Here is an 18,920-nt window from a genome sequence, read left to right as displayed (position 1 = left end):
AGACTCTAGAAATCTAGCCTTAAGCATTGTACATAGTTTTAAACCGGCCGCACCGACCAAACGTTTTATCGCTCTGCACGCACAGCACCATGATCAATAACATCCCAAAAGGAACCCAATCATTATAAGAATGAAGATGAAGGTCTGTGTCAGTGACATTTCACAATCTCTTACTGGAGGAGATGGAGATGTCGCCTATTTAGTAATCTGGCAGAAATTCTGATTGTGACACCAATGCTGGTGTGAACGATACATTGTGCTTGCTAGGACATGCTTTTGCCAGAGAAAGAACCACTCCTTATGGCAAAAAGGAAGGATGTTTTTAAATGTGAAGGAATGAGTAAATTCATCCTAACCTTGACTGCAACCTCTGCTCTTGTCACCCACATCCCTTAATTGGCACGTGAATTTTATAGCATATCAAAAGAAATAACCCAACAACAATATCTAAAACATTATTTATCAGTGTTTATGCAGCATAAGTATAGATAGTGTAGGACGGATATTGAACATGCTATCAAACATTGTCAAGGATTTTGTAACAAATGCCTTGTCTTCTTGCTATGTACTCATTTATATTCAAAACGAAACCAGGTGGTCAATTGAACCACAGGTGTTTGTGGATGCTATAAGCAGCTTAACATTGGATTTTAGAAGCTCTTGAGTGTTGGCTTATACAGAGATATGAAGAAAATGTCCAAGGATGAAACAGCTGTTCACAATCCAAGGATACTGCACTTGATCTTTTCATTGGTCCTGAGAAACACTGATGCAAATTCATTCAATTGTCAATTCAAATTGTCAATATATTACGTTTTATATGAAAAAGTATCACATGGACGGACTAGCCGGTTGTCAAGCAGAACCTCACACAAAATGTTCCTCCAAATGCCACATTTCCATTGAATTTGAAATTTAAGTCAATCCTATCCTTAATCTGAAACGTCCCGATATAGAGACACACAAGACCGTCTTTCTTTCCCTTAGGAATTTCAGCATCACAATCCACAATCAATGTCTCTACTCGGGCAAGAGGTCGTCTCCAAGTTCCTCATCTCCAAACTCGTCATCCTTTGGGCCCAACCTTGCAGCAGTTTTGGGGCGCTCGAGTGCCGGGCCAAGAGGGTCTGCGTATGTAGCATCTGGAATAAACGGGAGGAGATCAGGCGAGGAACAAATAAGGACTTCAAGCAATGACTGATAGAGATGAGGATACTTCCAATCTATTCATCAAATTTTTATTATAGTTCAAAACTACCATAAGAGTATCCTCCATTTTGGGCTTTCGAGCTTAAAAGTGTTATTTACCAAAGCACAATCTATAGATTCAATAATTCAAATCAACCCACCAACATCCTGGTCCTGTCTCTGCAACAAGTCTTCGTCATCCTCAAGATTCGGTCTCCGACGCACCCCACTTCCAGCTCCGCTGTTGGTCCTGTTGCCGCGACCGCTTCGACCACGAGCACTACCTTCACGACTCGAATCTGGAAAGACGGAATGCTGACATCCTAAGCAAGACTCAATTAAAGATGATTGTATTACAATTTGGTTAACATCAACCCACACGACCGTAAAACAGGAGAGATTTTGCAAGGCTGCAGTATTCACTTTCGTTTCTAGGTGTTGAAGGATACGCAAATGTTTCTTCAAACTGCCTTGGTTTATTTGGGCTTGACATCCGCTTGAAATCTTGAATAGTATCTCAGTACACCTTATTCTTTTCTTCACCCGCTAATCAAAAATTGGCCGTCAGTGCACTGGCCAAGTGTACAAGAACACCACTCAAATAAGATCACTGCAAATTCATAATATCTTTTTTTAGAAATGATTCAGACAACTTGCACTGCTGCCAAAAATTACAAACAGAGTTGTACTCAACAAATAAATACTGTCATATTAATTTATATCAAACAAGGATAGAAAACACACCACGCCACACAAAGTCTTTTACACACACATACCAGCAAGCGTTAAGCTTAGCTTTCTCCCTCCTATGCCACGACTACCAGAACCCGCTGAAAATCAATGTTCAGTGAAGAGGACTGTGATATTTGTCAACCTTCTGTGCATGCAGAGAGATATGAATTAGGTGGACATGTAGAAGATTGCAAAGCAAGTGACCTTGGAACTCGACACTGTTTTTTTCTAGACAGTGCTACTGCTACTGGATCTGGTGTCTTCTGCAAAGTTGTACTCCTCAACTAAACTAAAGCATACAGGTAATGGAAGGGATGTAATTGGACAACACAGAAAGGATAAAGAAGGATCATCAACTAGATAATCTCTGAGGACATCACAAGGTTGAGGGATATCAACATGGGAAATGTACACATTTAGTTCAGGAATACAACTTTGTTTGAACCAGTAATTTGAAAACACCCATGGCAAATATTGTCACACAGGCTTCAGCAGGATATGAAGTTCATGAATTTAGATTTGAAATTGAAAATTGGTTTCAAAAGATTAGGGAAATGATGACAATATTATATTGTGCATGCATTTTCTTCTTGTTTCAACAGCCAAACTGTATCCTTGATCGTTGGATAATAATCGCATGATCCCAGGTCACTTGCATTCCTGACACCAAGACATCACAACCCTACATGTATCCTCATTTCAGTGTACATGTCATTTTGATACGGCAGAGCTTTCAACCTATTTCATTGCAGGGGTTGAGGTTACGGCCACAGATTCATATATTTCTTGAGGCTTTGCCTATTTTTCTCTTTCACCAATCAAATTGACAGCTTGGATTTGGTGGGAGAAAATCTCTACTCCTTGCAGTGGTTTTGGTAGCATATGGCAAACCAATGGAAGGGATTGGTTTGCGGTATTGTGGCTTCTCCACTTCCAGAAACTCAATGTTTTCAATTTCACATCTCATATAAACAGAGGGAGGGAATATTTCAAACAACTACACTGGAGTTCCAAGAAAGTGTCCTGAACACTGAAATGAGGATAGGGCTGGACTCAACACCAAGCTGGTTATGGCAGTATAGCACGTTAAGATGTCATAGCGTGTTAAGACTGATAGGAGACGAACAAGTGTTAGGCTAACTACCTCCGGCTCCACGCCGATCCCCGGATTGTCTACGCAAGCCTGAAATGTGAAATGCTTAGACGTGTCTGAACAGGTTAAGAAGCTTTTGCTGAGCATGCAAATTTACATAGTGCATATTTGAGTGTCTCAAGTCAGCAAAACTACACAAGTGTGGCCGGGCATTACATTTTATTTTCAACATCTGACAAAACCGAGTCAATAATTTTTAGGATGGAACTTGCTAATCTATGATATTGACTATAACAAATATATAATCTGACTCTAGGTTTTAATTGTGAGAATAATCATAAGGAATTCTATAACATAACAAACACAATGGTATCTGAATTATCCAATTTTCTGTCCTAAGTCCAAAGTATACCAATTGCAGTTGCCCAGTAATGATATGTACAATGTAATGTAAGATTTAAAGATAGCCTCCCATCCTAATATCAACTTTTCAATGTCACCCAATATCTGTCATTATAAGACACAAATAGAGCATGTTACTTTCACCAGCAATTTTAAGGTAAAAAGTTAGCGGGTTGCAGGATGGGACAAGGCTAATGGTTTCCTTTTTATTTACATAACAGCCGAAATTCTTCAAAAATATATTTTCAATTTCAGCACATAACTGGCCACATACTGATGAAAGTCTGAATACTTATCATGAGGTAACCAAAATATTGTTTCCATGGAATTATTGAGTTTTGCTTGGTTAAAGAAGTGAGAAAATAGCTTGCAGTTTTCAGATGTAGGAATTGAATAATACTGTAAGATGTTCATGCAACTTGCAGATTATCTAACATTGAGACTTGAACAGGTATATACAAGAGATAAACATGCTTTCCAATGACACTTGAAACAGAGATGAAACGAATGCATACAATGGTTAAACTAAATTTCATAGACGTTACCATGCATACCGTCAGTTTCTGATAACAAACTCAACTCAAAACTTCAATTTTGGTTGTCCCCACCTCAATTTCGTTTTGAACAAAAATAATCATCTGACAACAATAAGCTTACCACTATTAGGTTTAAACAGCAGAAAACTACTTCACTCTGCATAACCACTGACAAGGCATTTGAACAAAGTCCTCCCTAAAGACAGGCTAATTCACACCTCTTTCAAATACACTTGTATAAAGTATCATCAGATTTTAAAAGTAACTGCTAAATCTGTTCGTCATGAAAAAGTTTTCGAGTTTGGGATGCTCTGTCACTAAGTGCCTGTCGGGGGAGATTTGGCCCCCATAGCCTTGGTCAGTGGCCAATCAGAATTATGAGAAAAGAAAATATTTTCTACAAATGATGTCCGCCACCAAATGCTGACTTAAAGGCTAGTCATGCAGAAAATAAGATAAGATAGATAGCAGGAGTTAGTTTTGAACCTACCACTTCCGGCGCTGCCTTCGCGATTCTCCCGTCGGATGACGCTACCACGACGGGAGCCACTGGCAACTCTCTGAAAAGGTAATCTCACAATTTGAAGTGAAATGGATTTAATCATGCAAAAGAATCAGAGATGCAAGCACACTGGCAAGTTGCTCTTAGAAAACATTGTTGTTCTGAACGTTAGGATATCCATATGTTGACGTTCATCTCGATAGCAATAGCACAGGAATATGACAACACAGATATTGAATACCAGTACTTCAGTTTAAGGCACAGTGACATCTTCTCGGTTACTTTTCCTGAGCTTTGGAGTCACATACCTGATCTCGGAGTTCCTTGGTCTTTTCTGCCTTCTTCAGTTTGGTTGCATAATCCTGGGCTTCTTTCAAACCAAGGTCAGTACACAGACGCACAAGGAACTTCAGACCTGGAAAAGAAGTATAGACTTCCTGTCAAGATACAACCAGTTTGTAAAGACAGTAGTACGGTTTTACCACAGAACTGGTCGGGTTAGATTCTTGATAACTGCAGCAAATTTGAGAATATGATGGACTTACACTCCACGTTGTCAGGGAACTTCCGATGAATGGACTTGTACGTTTCTAAAGACTGTTGATAGTTGCCACTGCGTCGATGACAGCTTGCTACCATCAGTTGCCATTTGACTTGATTGGGCCTGAGGAAGAAAGATAATAAACATGATAATGAATATTTATCACCAAAAATTTGCCCGAGAGCGAAGACTTGAAAGTTGTACTGGAATTAGCCTTGAATGAACTGTTGCCTGACCACAACACCTAAGCTCGGCAGCCTCCGGCCAATTTGAAGTATTTAAGTGCAGGAGTATCGGTATGTTGTTCCAGAACTTGCTGAGCTCTACATCTTCCCCATTACCTGGTTCAAAATATACCGCACCTACAGTCAATCACGCAATTCAGCATTGTTGAACAACAAAATAGAAGCAATACCCCACAGAATTCACGGCTTAGAGACTTACTGGATGATAGAAGCTCTCTCGAAATAACTGATGGCTTTCTCACAGAACTGTGAGTCGATGTAGTAAGCACCGAGCCACTCGATATTTTCAATATTGGACGGGAAGTAACGGTGGGACTGAAATGGAAGAGAACAATTGAACGTCTTACCAACACAATTTTGTGGCAAAGTTCAACTTACTGTTCTAATTATACAGATTAAGACTTTGAACATGAGACTTTTAGTGGATTACAGAAACAGACTTATTCAAGAACCCATCAGAACTGAGATTTGTGTACCAAAATCTGACTTAGTGCAGAGAAAGTTTAGAGAGCAACTTTTGAAACTCACATCATAATGATACTGGAAAGCTTGCGACTTGTCCCCCTCATTGTCATACACCTCTCCGAGCTTTTGCAGGATGGAGGCGTCCGTCGGCACGATACCGAGGAGCTGCATCAACCATTCCGTTGCCTGGGGCGTGTCCTCCAGCTGGTCGTAGATGTCAGCTATCTGGTACATAACCTGGGCGCTGTTTCGCAAGATGGCATGTAGCTTGTAAAAGCTGTCCAGAGCATCTTCGAGACGGGCTAGCTTCTTGTTGCAGAGACCTGAAATTATTGTGATTTTATACACTTGTGGAAAGAGGATAGATGTGAGACATTTCCCCATTTACATGATACTTTTTTGGGACCATGAAATGATCACACGGAGTGTCGCAAAAAGTTCTAATTTTACAACATTTGGACTGGTAGGCCTAGGGGTCAATGGGTGATATGAATAAAGACTAGCAAATGCTTTTATCTAAAACTCCATGTACATTTACACTAGGCCTTTCTGTACAAAATTGAAGTAAAAGCATTTGCTAGTCTTTATTCATATCACCCATTGTGATTCACCCAAGCTCTTCATCTGGAGGCTGAGAAACACAACCTTACTGTGAAGCATAAAAGAATTGAAACCTACTGCAGTAATGAGGATTTGTGCAATTAATCATTATACTTTGGGACACCCTGTACTACACACTCACCTAAATTATACAAGGCCTCTATGCAGGACGAGTCATTCTGTAGGGCTTCCTTGTAGAACTGTCTTGCCTTTTCATATTCTTTATTGGCAAAAAGGACATTGCCTTTATTCACAAGAGCTGGAAGAAAGATAGAGGAATAGCAAGATAGAAATATTTTAAGCTTATCTTGCACGCTGTTTGCTTACATTTGTTGCAAATGCAGAACACAGAAATTGTTCCAGTGACCACTCTCATAGCAATACTCTTGATGACCACTTTCATTATTATCAAGTTTTGATTAAAGTTCATGAGATATCACTCTTTTTTCCCATCCTTTAGTTCAGTTTAAAACAAAATTCACAATGATATGAGAATACGCACCGGCAGGATTGTACCTATCAGCCTGCATAGCCAACTCTGCATACTTGTCAGCTTGGGCAAGGTCACTCTCCTGCAAAGAAGAAAGTTATTTGAGCATTTGAAATATGAACTGTAACACAACTTAGAATATCTTGAGAACACAGAATCAAAGCAGCAGGTAAAGACAACTCTCTCTTGGGGAAAAATGTAAGAGTACAAGCATAAATCGGATAGTTAACATGTTTTAATGGGTATTTCAACAAAGAAGTTATTTTCTTTGCAAGGTTTGGAGAAGGTCTCCTCTTGTGATACTTCATCATCTAAACTTGTTGAGTTTTTCTCTAGTTCCACTTGGAAGCAAGACTACAACTGGTCAAACTGTTCGCATGGGTACAAATAATTCAAAGAAACAACGAAAGAAAGTACAGAAACGTGTGCAACCTATCAGGCCATAGGCCATACCCAAAAAGCTGCCCCTGGCCTAAAACATGCAAAACATTAAAGTGATAATGTTTCAAGGGTGAAAATGGACTACATCAGAGAAACTGATAAAGACAACGTCAAGTGTGTGTGGCCCATTTTTTTACGTACATTGTACAATAGAAGCATACAAGTAACTAAAAGATCATCTGCTAACCAAATATCTTGTGAAATATGCAAAGGACATGTAGAATTTCCACCAACTTCGAAAAAAAAATTCTGATTCCCAAACCAAGCAGACTTTGGAGTGGATGTTATGTAAACACACAATTACAAGAAACAAATGAAACTTGTATCAGGTTGATTTTTAAAACACGACATTACTTTTTACAAATGCACACAAAAACTATAAATAAAACAAGCTGATAAATATATGATATTTGAGTTGGTGGAAACTGTCAACAAAATGGAGAGAACATCAAAGCACAACATTAACTGTATACCTCGCCATTGGCACTCTATAATCACCAGGACATGAAATAAAGCAATCAAAAATAAACCGGTGACAGACGGGAAGCAAATGTGGACAAACTTGAGCAAAATAACTTCTTAAACAGCCAACTTTTCTTCAGAATATATCAATGGTGAGGACCATAACTATACTTTGAACTGGCGACTCAGTTTCTAAACAATTCTCAGGTATGTGTTTCATTACAACTGTGCAATAACTGTGTTGTATCCTAAGGCTAAGCACGTTGTAATAAATGACAAGAAAAATTGTAAAATTGGTGTCAAATTCTCATGCAACAAGCAGCATTACACATTTTTAGCAAGACTCTATTTTGAACTCGCACTGTGTTATCATAACAATATAACTTACCAATAGGTAGAGGAATGAGAGATTGGTCGCTGCTGCGCTAGCCACTTTGGTATCCTTCTTCTCAAATGACTTGAGGGTATCGATTGCCTGGTTGAAATCCTTCTGTTTCAAGTACATGATGGCCTTATCAATCTCCAAGTCATGAGCCAAGTCGACATAGGGAGACATGCGGACCTGTTCCACACACCTACAACATAAAAAGTTCATTGTACATTCAAGACATTGTTTCACTACAAGGTGTCTCGAAATAACTGATGCTGAATCTTTTTATTACCAAATTTCGTGTTGTTCTGTAGCATATTGATATTTTGGAACAAGGAATTTCTTTGGATTTTCTATTGGTTGCAGATCTACCGGAAACAAGGATTCAATCCTCTAAAAACAGGCCTTGGTATTGTTCCTCAAATACACTCAGCGATCAATTTTTACATCTGTGCCCAAGCTTTTAAAATCAAGGATGTTTAAAGATACTATCACCCAAGCCTGAACTTAATTACCAGTCATATCCAGCAGCAAAAGAACTTTCAATGGCAGGAGCTATGATCTTGGCAGCAGTTTTGATGTTCCTCTCCGCTTGAGATTTCCGTTTCCTCTCGATCTGTCTCAGTGAATCATTCTTGATGACCTCAATCACAAGGTTGTATTGCTTATCATCCTGGAACAGAGAGATTAAGATCAAAGTAAACAGTTTGAGAGGTTGAGTCAAATGTCATGCGTGTAAGTCAAAGAATATGCAGTGGAAGATATTGGAGGGAGGGGGCCAGAGTTCAAGCCAGAGCCTTGAATCCTCCGGCATCACAACTATTCACAAGCAAACCAAACTGTGCTTTTAACAGACATCTCACTTACATTGTGTGGTAAATATTTATCTTCATCTTCAATCTTCAGATCAACGGACAGCAGCTTGATGAATGCTTTCTTCATCTTGTCACGGTCACCGAGTGCAAAATAGCACAGAATCAGGTTGAACCCGGTCTTGAAATCCGGTTCTTCTTGCATGATGTGCTCAAAAGAGGTAATGGCATCATTATATTGGCCCATCTTCACGAAAACTATACCGATGTTCTGCATTATGCGAATCCTAGAAATAAGAAGAAAGACAAGTTTTCAAAAAATAAACAGTACAACAAACGGACAAAACATCAGAAATTGGTAATTCGGTAAATCCATTTTTTGAACATTTTCTAGAACTCAAAGAACATGTAGGCCTGATCATCAAGAAAGGTCAACTCAAATATTGGTAGTACCTCATCTGCTTGTGTGTATTGGGCACCTGATCAAGGGCCATCCTGTAGTACTTGACAGCCTTTGAGAAGTTCTTCTGCCTGAAGTAGATGTTGCCCATGTTGACCTTGAGGCGACCGGCATTGCTGAACATCTTGTTCTTGACAATCACTTGGTAGGTGTTGAGAGCCTCAGTGAACATCTCATTGGCACAGTACTGGTTGGCCAAGTTAAATAACACCTGAAAGGATATAAAAGAACATTCAAGAGTTGCTCATCATCCCAATCTAAAAAAAGTGCTCAAAGCACTTTGTCATCCCGGCTGCTAAAGAGTAGCTACTAAGAACTTATTAAACCTTTGAACTTTAACAGGAAAGAACTAAGAGCCTAAGATGAGGTTTGAACCCACAACTCCTTGGTCAGGAGCCTATGCCATCGAACGCTGATCCTCTTTCTTACCGAATATGTGAGGTCCAAATTGATCTGTTCACTTGTTCCCAGCTGTTCCCTCTGACGGACTAGCACTCTCTCCTTCCTGCCAGCTTCTTTAGCCTTCTCAAGGGCAGCTGGGAACTCGGCCCTACTGTTTGCCAGACAGCTCTCCTCGATCAATTCATTCACTTTCTTTTCAAGCTGTTTAATCTTCTCTTCAGGGCTAGAAAAAAGAATGAAAATATAATACAAAATAATCACTGCATAACATTTGCAAGCCCACAAATGCAAATAAAAGGAACAGGTAATAGGCTTGTGATCTCTTACTCTTTCCCAGATGATATAACAGTTAATATGTTGGTCATTACGTTTTTAACTTTTGAAAGTCTTTCATGCAATAATCGACGAAAAAAAGCTTCAACATTGCCAGCAAGTGACCCGTGTTGAAGACTATAAACCCTACCTGTCGTCAGGCTTTTTCTCAAGTGGTGGAGCAGGACCTTTATTCGCCTGGTTCAGAGGATCAAAGTTGGCACCTGAAAAAAACCAGGTCAGAATATTCAAGGATAAATAGAAAAATAGATTTAGTCAAAATGCCCCTGAAAACGTACAATCTTGGTTCACCAACAAATATGGTGTTCCATTCATTAGCTGACTGCAAAGTTTCCACAGATAGTCCTAATAAGATATTTACCAGAGCATGGAAAGGGTATTGCACATCCTTACCTCGCATTCCTGCTGATGTATAGCCAGCAGCACGCACAGCAGTCATGGGCCTATTTTCAGTTGCTCCTCCTGCTCCTTGAGCTCCAGTCCCAAGTCGAGCTCCCATTTGAGAGACCATACCCGTACGACCCCTGGCTTGGGTTCCGATTCGACCACCCATCATTCCAGTAGGAGGAGGCTTACCACCAAGCTAAAAGTAGAACTACTCAGTCACATTCACTGTGTAAGTCAAGAATGATGCTCATCAGTCAGTAAGAAGCAGACAACTGAACACAACCAGTGAACTAATTCTGCAGATTCGTTTTGAAATACGCTGGAGAGGTACAATTTGAAGAATCACAGTTTTCAGAATTGCTTTGATGGCCTGATTACTTAAGACTTACTATTTCAATCTATTTTACAAAGAACAAGGGACAACTTCATGGAGTTGAGTGAATGTAAAAGTCACACACATTTTAAGAATATTCCTGGCACACTCTATTTGTCTTAGTTAGTAGCCACGGTAACTTGGCCTCACTTCCATGTTCCTTCAGCCAGTAATAAGAGCTTACCACTGGTGCTGGTGGCTTCCTTCTACCATGACTTGTCCTTACTGCTTGCTGGAATGCGCTGTCATTTTCAATGTCCTAGAATAAAATTGACAGAATCCACAACTGTAAAACTGCAATCACCATTGAAACAGGAAAATAAGCACAGGATATCCTCCAATCGAACATCTGGTATAGAATTATAACATTATTATATTTGTTCATGTTGCTGCTTAGAGACACAGTGGACACAACATCAGTAACCGAATTAGTAAGTTATGACTGTGATGAATCCATGCCATAAACTTTACATTTCATTCGCTTCGACAGGATAGCCAGCATGTCTGCATGTAGGTAATGTTCATTGTTATGGTCAAATCCATGTACCTATACTGCACAGAATCTCTGAACTTACCTCAGTATCAAGTGTAGCATTATAATCATTGAATCCTGAGTACATATCATCCTCATCCTCCCCTGCTAGGTGAACTTGTTCCATCATGTTCATGCGATTCAAACCAGCCATCCGTCTCCAAAGAATACTCTTAAACTGGTTTCAATCTGGATATCTTCTGCAAAAGAAACATCGTCCAGCAATATGAGTACGGCTATTCATTCATGTACCGAAAAGCCATATACTGATATAGTCAAGGAGATCAGGAGAATGATTGGACAGGCATCAGTTCAGACGGTTCAATCAAGAAATGGATGAAGTCGAGAAGTCGTCAGTCATCACATCTTGGACATTGCCAGGACTCAACCCATGCCATGGGGCATCATGGACATGGGCATGCCCCATCATCGGCATCGGCCCATGGCCAGCATGCATCCAAGAGATTGGCCATCCCATGACGTCGCATCGCGTCGCTGATAAGTGATTGGGGCCCCATTCAATTCACTGTCATTGTGGAATGCGATCTGAACAATAGTTGAATTTAAATGGGCAGATGGCGAAGAAGCACCACACTTTACACTGCTAAGCTAAAGGCTAAGATTACCCATAATCAGGGACTGCATGCACGCAGTAACGAGGCCGACGTAGAGTTACATGCAACAAGTCAATGCATCTTCATGTGCATTGCATGCATACAGCTACTAACTTATTTTATACTTTCTAGCTTTACAGCAGCCGTGTGGCCGAATATAAAGCAGTTTATGCAAAGGCAATGAAATAGTGCTGAAGACAATCATCAAGCTTTCATTGTCCCCTCACCGATAATTGACAACTGAAACAAATATGACAAAAATTGAGCTGAAATTCTGTGATCTGTCAAAAATGTTGTAAATGTTTTGGAATTTCTATCCCACTATTCACTGCGGTTATGCACTTCCTGTTATGTTTTTAGCCTCGTATCCAGGACTTCGTTACTAATCATGGGCGCGAGGTCAAGAGCGAAATGGCGGGATATTCAAAATTCCCCGCGCAAACACGCATCCTGATCCTCGTCACAAATCTCAGCACGTGTTTTCATCTGTTGGCCAAATGCGTTTGTAAGGGAAGGACAATACTTTGAAGTAATTAGTTTTGAAAATTATGCTAAAATTATGCTATAATGATATTGGCAACTGCCCTCTCTCACCACGAGCCAGAACGTCGATCGGCCAGCCGGCCGGAATCGCCCAAATAGGCCTATGAAAAGCCCGGTCGTTTTTTTTCATACGTCGGACTCAATGGCTCCGATTAATGTTTACAGAGTGGTTCGACTATCCTTTATGCCTTAAAAGCCGCATCAAATGACTCAGGTGGTATATTGGATCAGTCGTGTGTCCTGAGCTTCAGGACGTTCACTCACCACTTCTTACACCTATCTTAGTGGTGTGTGCGATGGAAGGAGCATACAAATGACCCTTGTAGTCGAGGATGCTTGGTTGTAGGCATAATTTATCAATTCATCCACGATGGAAAAAGTCGGCTAGTTTTAAATTTAAGAACATATCCATGAACTAAAATGTCTTACTGTAAAACCGTTCAGGAAACGTTCCATCGGGTGGCAGTATGGAGGAGACGGTGTTATATCCACTGACTGAATTGTACAGGCGAGTACGGGCCAATGTAGCGGTTTTAAAGAATTTTGTTGTGCGTAGCAAACCTTAATATTTGTGAAGCACTTTCAAATTTCAACAAGGTGTAGACAACATTTATCATGTTTAGAGAGCGATATCTTGTTGCGCGTTTAAAACTGCTGAATACATACATGAAGGTACCGGCTTTTCTGTCCACTAAATTTTAATGGTCGTAACTATAAGAAGACTATCACCCCCTGAACACCACCAAGGGATGCTCCACATTATCATCTGGTGGAGTGTCTGGTCACGGTAGTCATACTATACAGGGTGGCTCAGAATCATTAGTAGTAGTAGTATAGGCCGAGTTCTCAACGCCAGCATCTCCTATTAAATCCCATTTGGCTATCCAGATGGAACCACCTGTTAGACAGCAACAATAAACACACACTGCACACGGAACAACCGTCAAGATTGAGGAGGATTATTCTGTTTTTCAGTACTCTTTCGCCGGTAAGTCAAGACGATATCTAGTCCAATTTTAATTTGCAAATTTTCGAGTTGAAGCATTGCTGTCATTCTTGGCAAAGTAAAGAAAATTGTATCCAGGAACCTCGGCAATAGCTTTTTTAAAGTCTGTCGTCCACATGGCACATCTCCATTATCACCATGGGCACCGTAAAACATCCTGAGGAAATCGGGGGTCAATGTTCGCTTCTCCAGCCCTGCACACAAAAGCGCGCCCTGAAATTGGTAGTTTAAACTCAGGCTGCGTCTCACCTCTTTCTCGTTCTTGGTGTCGGAACCAATCACACCCTCCCTATTATGTCAAGACTGCATCGTGAGCATGTGAACTGCAAGATTTTAGTGTCAGGCAGGTATATACAAACTTATCAGGTTCAGATATGTATCCTCGCAAGAATCAGGTCCTGCTAAGCTTGCCCTTGTTGATGGCTATCACTTCCTATCCAGACTAAAAAACAGCTGAGCCAAAGTTAATAGCTTATAAGAACACTGCACTCTTTAACTATACTTTTGCCAATGCTACCGTCGCCAACCGATAATGTTCTCCGTGCTGTCTTGAACTGATGATACATCCACACAGGCCGAGATCGCATACACTCCTGAGACGTCTCTCCCCCTCACAGACTGTTTATGATGATGAATGGTCTGCTACGGGAGTTTAACATCGCAGTACCAACTGCACAAACAAACTTGTCTTTCAACTTGATGCGGCATGCCATTTTGATTAGAATTTTCCAATTAATTATTGTGAAAGTTTTCCCTCAATAGATTTTTCTCCTCAGTGAATGTCTTGTATTCTTATAATAAAACTCATCCTCCTGCATCATTATTATAAAAGTAACATTTTGAATTTTGGAAACAAAAAAAGGCTCTATTTGAAATAACACTGTTTCAAAGAGATGAACTTTTAACGTCTGCTTGCCGACTAAGATCAGTGTTTCAAATCAGACAACCAATCTTTACTGAGAAATATCTTATGGATTTTTCCAGTGTGTGCATGAAAGCGTTTAGGGTAATATCCGCCCCTCAAACGTTGAAGCAGCTATCGGCTCATTCAGCGCAACAATTTTGCATAGTGTACGGCAGACACAGAATAATCTTCTCCTTTTTCAATTTAACACTGTCAAATGTGTTAGGAAATTAAAAACGAAATGCAAGGAATTTCATCTGTCACGGACATCTATATTGACAAAGAAGATTAGCAAATATTGTTTTTTTCCCGGCCCGCTTAAGCAGTGCAATGATTGAAATTAATCAAACAAATTACTTGTAATTTGCATGGTGTAACAACGATTGATATGAAGGTTCTCAATTTGATCTTTGAAACATACCAAATATCTCCTCGACTAATAAGCCAGTGTCAGATGAAGCTGCTCTGCCTATGAGTAGTTCGATAGAGTACACACTTCCTCAACAGATAATTAATCCGGGGACATGGCGATCGCAGGAACCCTAGCTTATTGCCCTGCAAGTATGCCTTGTCGGATGAAGATGCTCTGCCAATAAGTTCATGGACGGCAAATCATTGGCACAGTTGATTTCAGTTGCCAAAGAATTGGGTTAACAGTTACATTTCATGATAGCGTATCTCTTGACAAAACTCCAACGAGTGATGGATGAAATATTGTTCAGCAAATTATCGAGTGTGAGAAATAGTGGATCTGCCGATATCACTCTTGCACTGTGCTGGGCCAATCTTTATGTTGAATATCAACTCCTATCAAACAGTGTGCCAAGACGATTTACGATAATATCATGCTGTTACGGCTGTGCATTGGACTCGTATGTCCTAGAAAATTTAGCTTGATTAATTTTTATCAAATGGCAAAATCTAACTATACAGATTAGTTTCTATGGAAACCAAGAGAATTAACTAAAATACATTGATGTATAAATGCTACAATTAACACACAATGGATGTTGTAGCGTCTTGATGAAGAGGTACAAAGCGCATCATCTCAATTTGGCTCTTCTTTCTCCAAGGTATTCGACGGCTATTGCAAAATGTGTCGAGTCGTAGACCAAGTAATCATGAACTGATCAGGCCAATACCCCTTTACACAGCACTGAGCAATGAGTTGTGATAAGACCAGGTGCTCTAAAGTAGATATCAGATATCCTTTGAAGGTGCATACTGAACTTCCAGCGGTATTTCCTCCGTGTAGCCTCCACCCATATTGACGCGCGTTGTCTGGAAGCTGAGCAATATCGATACATTGAGGGTCAAGATGTTGAAGGTGGATGGGACTATATCAAAAGACAAGTTTGGGATTGAGTGAAATATTGAAAATCTTGGCAATTTAAATGTGATGGCCTTGTCAGAAACAGAAGGAAACAAGAAGTAACTTGAAAAACGTGATGCCAAATATCAGGTCAATATGAAATTCTACACCGGTAATGTAGATGCTGCGGAATGGCTTTGTTTCCTTCCGATAAGGCAAGCATAACATGCATAACTTTATACAATACGACAGGTTCAACTAAATATAGACATTCTGGTGTTCAGACCCGAGCCATACGGCTTCATCATTACATCGGTAAGACTGCTTTGGAGATACATGGAACGCCCATACTACAGTAACACTTGCCTATTGGACATCGACAAAATAATACTGGAAGACTGCAAAAATTAGTATTACTAAGTATTAGTCATCCGTTGACAAAAGACAAAGACAAAGAACACAACTTTTGCAAACGCTCAAGGGAGAAAGCGGGTATCTTAATACAATTTTTTTTGAAAATCTACACACAGAGACACTTCAATTCATCTTGTAATGCATACAAGTGTCAGATTAAGTGCAATATACCACTTAGCAAATTTGATTTCAAATAGCTTCTAGCAAAATAACGATATAACATTTTGTCTTTTCTTCGCATCGTGTGTTGCAACTTGGAGCTGAGTTCGGGTGGGGATCGATTTTGTCCTTGGTAATGTACAAGCAGTTATGAGTTGATAATTTGCTTCGTCAGCAGAGCAGCAGTTTGGTTACTTTTGGATCGAGCATCCTCAAGTGTCGTTCGAATGGCTTTCGGGGGAGATTGTGGAGCGATGGCTGATTACATGTAGAGGAAGGAACAACGCTGGCTGTAAGAAAATGCACGTGGGACATGTTTCAATGCTATGGATGGCTGATGGGCAGTTAAAAAATAACACAGATTGTTAAGGTATTTTACATTTAGCTTCATATGGATGCCCAGCTCGGGACTATTGAAATTTGAAGAGGTAAAAAAACAAAGAGTTAGGGTAAGGGACAGAAGCCAGGGCAAAACATTGCCAGCATGAAAGGGTATATCCCGCAATATATTCGCAATACCGTATGTATTTCATTGCCTCATGTCTGTATATTTGTTTTTGCAGAATGTGTTTTTATCATAATAATTCAATCAAGAACGTAACCTTTCTTTTTTCTCTGTTATCGACCTCGTCATCGGATCTAAACCAGTGGCATACCACCAATTCCACCAACACGAACATTAGGGCTTCGAAGCCCTTCAAATGTTGTATTGAAAATATGAAAGCAATGGGCAGCCAAGATTGACAATGATGGATTTGGGCTTCAGATAAATAATGGATTGGCCTCCTTGCATCCAACCCATCATCCACCTTCTTGGCATCACATAGCAACGATAATTTCAAGCAATTTATCTGGGTATGGCTACAGGGTCCCTTTGGGTAAGCTCTCTTTATTGCGCCTATAGTCAAGGGATCGCTGGCTGATTCGTGATAAATCCTGCCGAACCTGTTGAAATTCCCTGGGAATAGCATGGTACATGTAACAAAAAACCTCATTCTCATCATAGATTAACGCTTTTGTCCCTTTTCGGTTTTAATTTCCTGGGCACTGTAGCTTCTCATATAGGGTACTCCAATCCCATTTTCATACCAAATTCACTTCCAACAATATTAGTTAATAATAGTCCGTATCACAGCAAGCGAGCAATTGGTATGAAAAAGGGTCTCCCCATTCAAATATTCAACGAAGAGCAAATAATCATCATTTCTAATTGATGTAGTGATGTAGTGATGCTGGAATTGCCATTCGCTCAGCGCTTAGGGTAAGATCAGCGTTATAGCAAGAAGGATTAGAGGACCTCTGCGTACTTTATACCACTGCCAGAAACATCAAATGGGCATTTTGATGAGACGCCCAAAGAGATCTCACTGATGCAGCCTTAGACGGCTGATTGAAATTAACACTGTACTTGCTAGGTACATTTGCCGAAATTTCGGTACTTCATGTGAGTTGTGCTGCCATTAAGAACTTGAGTTTCATGGGCCAAATAGTTTCAACCCATTGCTAATTCACACTAATTGGTTCTCATTTAGCAGTGCACTATTATAAGGTCGACCTCGAACTGTTTTCATAACTTGACACTCTTTTGCAAAGTTGCCGTTGTAAGAAAGTAATTGACATCTTTAAGTCGAATGAGATTGTTTTTAAAACACTTCAACTACGGCCTGAAGATGACGCCAAGCTCATTTTTGTCACATTCACATTTTTGCGTCAACAATCTTATGCACACGATAGTCTTCATTCCTGCTGAAAAGCCTTTTTCCACAAATTGAAAAGGGTCAACAAATATATGTACAGGTACAGGTGCAAATTCGCTCTATCCAGCTAGTAATGCAGTCAAACAATAGCATTTGGTACAGACTCGACATCTCTGAAACTACCTCTACAAAAATAGAAAAAGCTAACTGATGATTCTGGAACAGCAATGTGTTTTGAGACAACACACCACTTGCACTAAAACCTTTCCGAAGCAGACCTTCTACTACACAGTGTCGAATGAAATTCGCCCATAAAGCTGCTATGATACTTATTTACTTTACTATCACGAATGGCGAAAGGCATCCTTCATATAAAAAAGTATTAATAGACATTCTATGAAATATTCAGCTCTATTGGAATATCAAGGTTGAATCCAGTAGTAGTATAGAGTGCACTCCGTCAGTTCAGAGAGTTCCTGTTACCATCCATCTAGGCTCCATGCAGGTTGGTAGTGGTGATTCGACTGGTTATATAATGGTTTCCTGCCTGGTATCGTCTGCCGCAACTCAATGTATTTGACAAAACCATTTCATATCCCTCTCTTGCTCTCCCCATAACTAATTTTCCGAACTAACACTTTCATCATCTCTTTGGCTAATGTGTTTGGCAATGAGGCTGTGACATTACATCTTGATACGATTCACAAAAGTAACATTTCTGTATAGTTCAATAAGATACGGCACAATACCTTGGATGGGCCGGAGAGCTTCAAAAAGTGAATCCAGGTCAGGTAATGCAAAGATGTGGTACAGGTACAAAACGTGTGTGTCAAAAAATGTCAACTTTTTGCCTCCAGTCAATGATGATTACTCGTTCGCCACTTTCCTCCAATAGGAAATTGGAT

The 18,920-nt window shown here is 40.0% G+C and overlaps 2 protein-coding genes across 4 annotated transcripts in view; one reads left to right on the top strand and one right to left on the bottom strand.

Annotated features, from left to right (window-relative positions):
- Window positions 1–446: 446 nt before the first annotated feature.
- LOC135488100 (intraflagellar transport protein 88 homolog) lies at window positions 447–12,296 on the bottom strand. Of its 3 annotated transcripts, XM_064772536.1 has the most exons (21): window positions 12,208–12,296; window positions 11,410–11,566; window positions 11,019–11,093; window positions 10,468–10,657; window positions 10,205–10,277; window positions 9,769–9,964; window positions 9,333–9,550; window positions 8,935–9,166; window positions 8,583–8,740; window positions 8,086–8,272; window positions 7,709–7,723; window positions 6,807–6,876; window positions 6,447–6,563; window positions 5,768–6,027; window positions 5,439–5,554; window positions 4,999–5,117; window positions 4,762–4,868; window positions 4,442–4,511; window positions 3,065–3,103; window positions 1,350–1,487; window positions 447–1,142 (listed from the first exon to the last, which is right to left on the bottom strand). In XM_064772536.1, the coding sequence occupies exons 2-21, from the start codon at window positions 11,518–11,520 to the stop codon at window positions 1,021–1,023; spliced, it is 2,613 nt and encodes an 870-aa protein (XP_064628606.1). In that variant the 5' UTR covers window positions 11,521–11,566; window positions 12,208–12,296; the 3' UTR covers window positions 447–1,020. The 3 variants fall into 3 exon arrangements, with proteins under 3 accessions (XP_064628606.1, XP_064628609.1, XP_064628608.1); XM_064772539.1 differs by lacking the exon at window positions 3,065–3,103; XM_064772538.1 differs by lacking the exon at window positions 7,709–7,723.
- A 1,164-nt stretch (window positions 12,297–13,460) lies between these two features.
- Window positions 13,461–18,920, top strand: part of LOC135487623 (suppressor of lurcher protein 1-like) — a 194,777-nt gene continuing 189,317 nt past the window's right edge. The window contains exon 1 of the mRNA XM_064771603.1: window positions 13,461–13,511. The gene's annotated coding sequence lies outside the window, so the exon portion shown is untranslated. The remainder of the gene's footprint in view (window positions 13,512–18,920) is intronic.

Source organism: Lineus longissimus, chromosome 5 (assembly GCF_910592395.1).
Source record: "Lineus longissimus chromosome 5, tnLinLong1.2, whole genome shotgun sequence".
Taxonomy (NCBI): Eukaryota; Metazoa; Nemertea; class Pilidiophora; order Heteronemertea; family Lineidae; genus Lineus; species Lineus longissimus.
This window is presented reverse-complemented; position numbering and strand designations above follow the sequence as displayed.

Bases quoted from the DNA above. Each gene is read 5' to 3' on its own strand.
- LOC135488100 (XM_064772536.1), bottom strand. From the start codon at position 11,520: ATGGCTGGTTTGAATCGCATGAACATGATGGAACAAGTTCACCTAGCA. The intron at 9,965-10,204 runs GTAGGGTTTATA...TCTTTTTTCTAG, and splicing joins GAGAAAAAGCCTGACGACAG to CCCTGAAGAGAAGATTAAAC. The intron at 6,564-6,806 runs GTGCGTATTCTC...TCTTTCTTCCAG, and splicing joins TGATAGGTACAATCCTGCCG to CTCTTGTGAATAAAGGCAAT.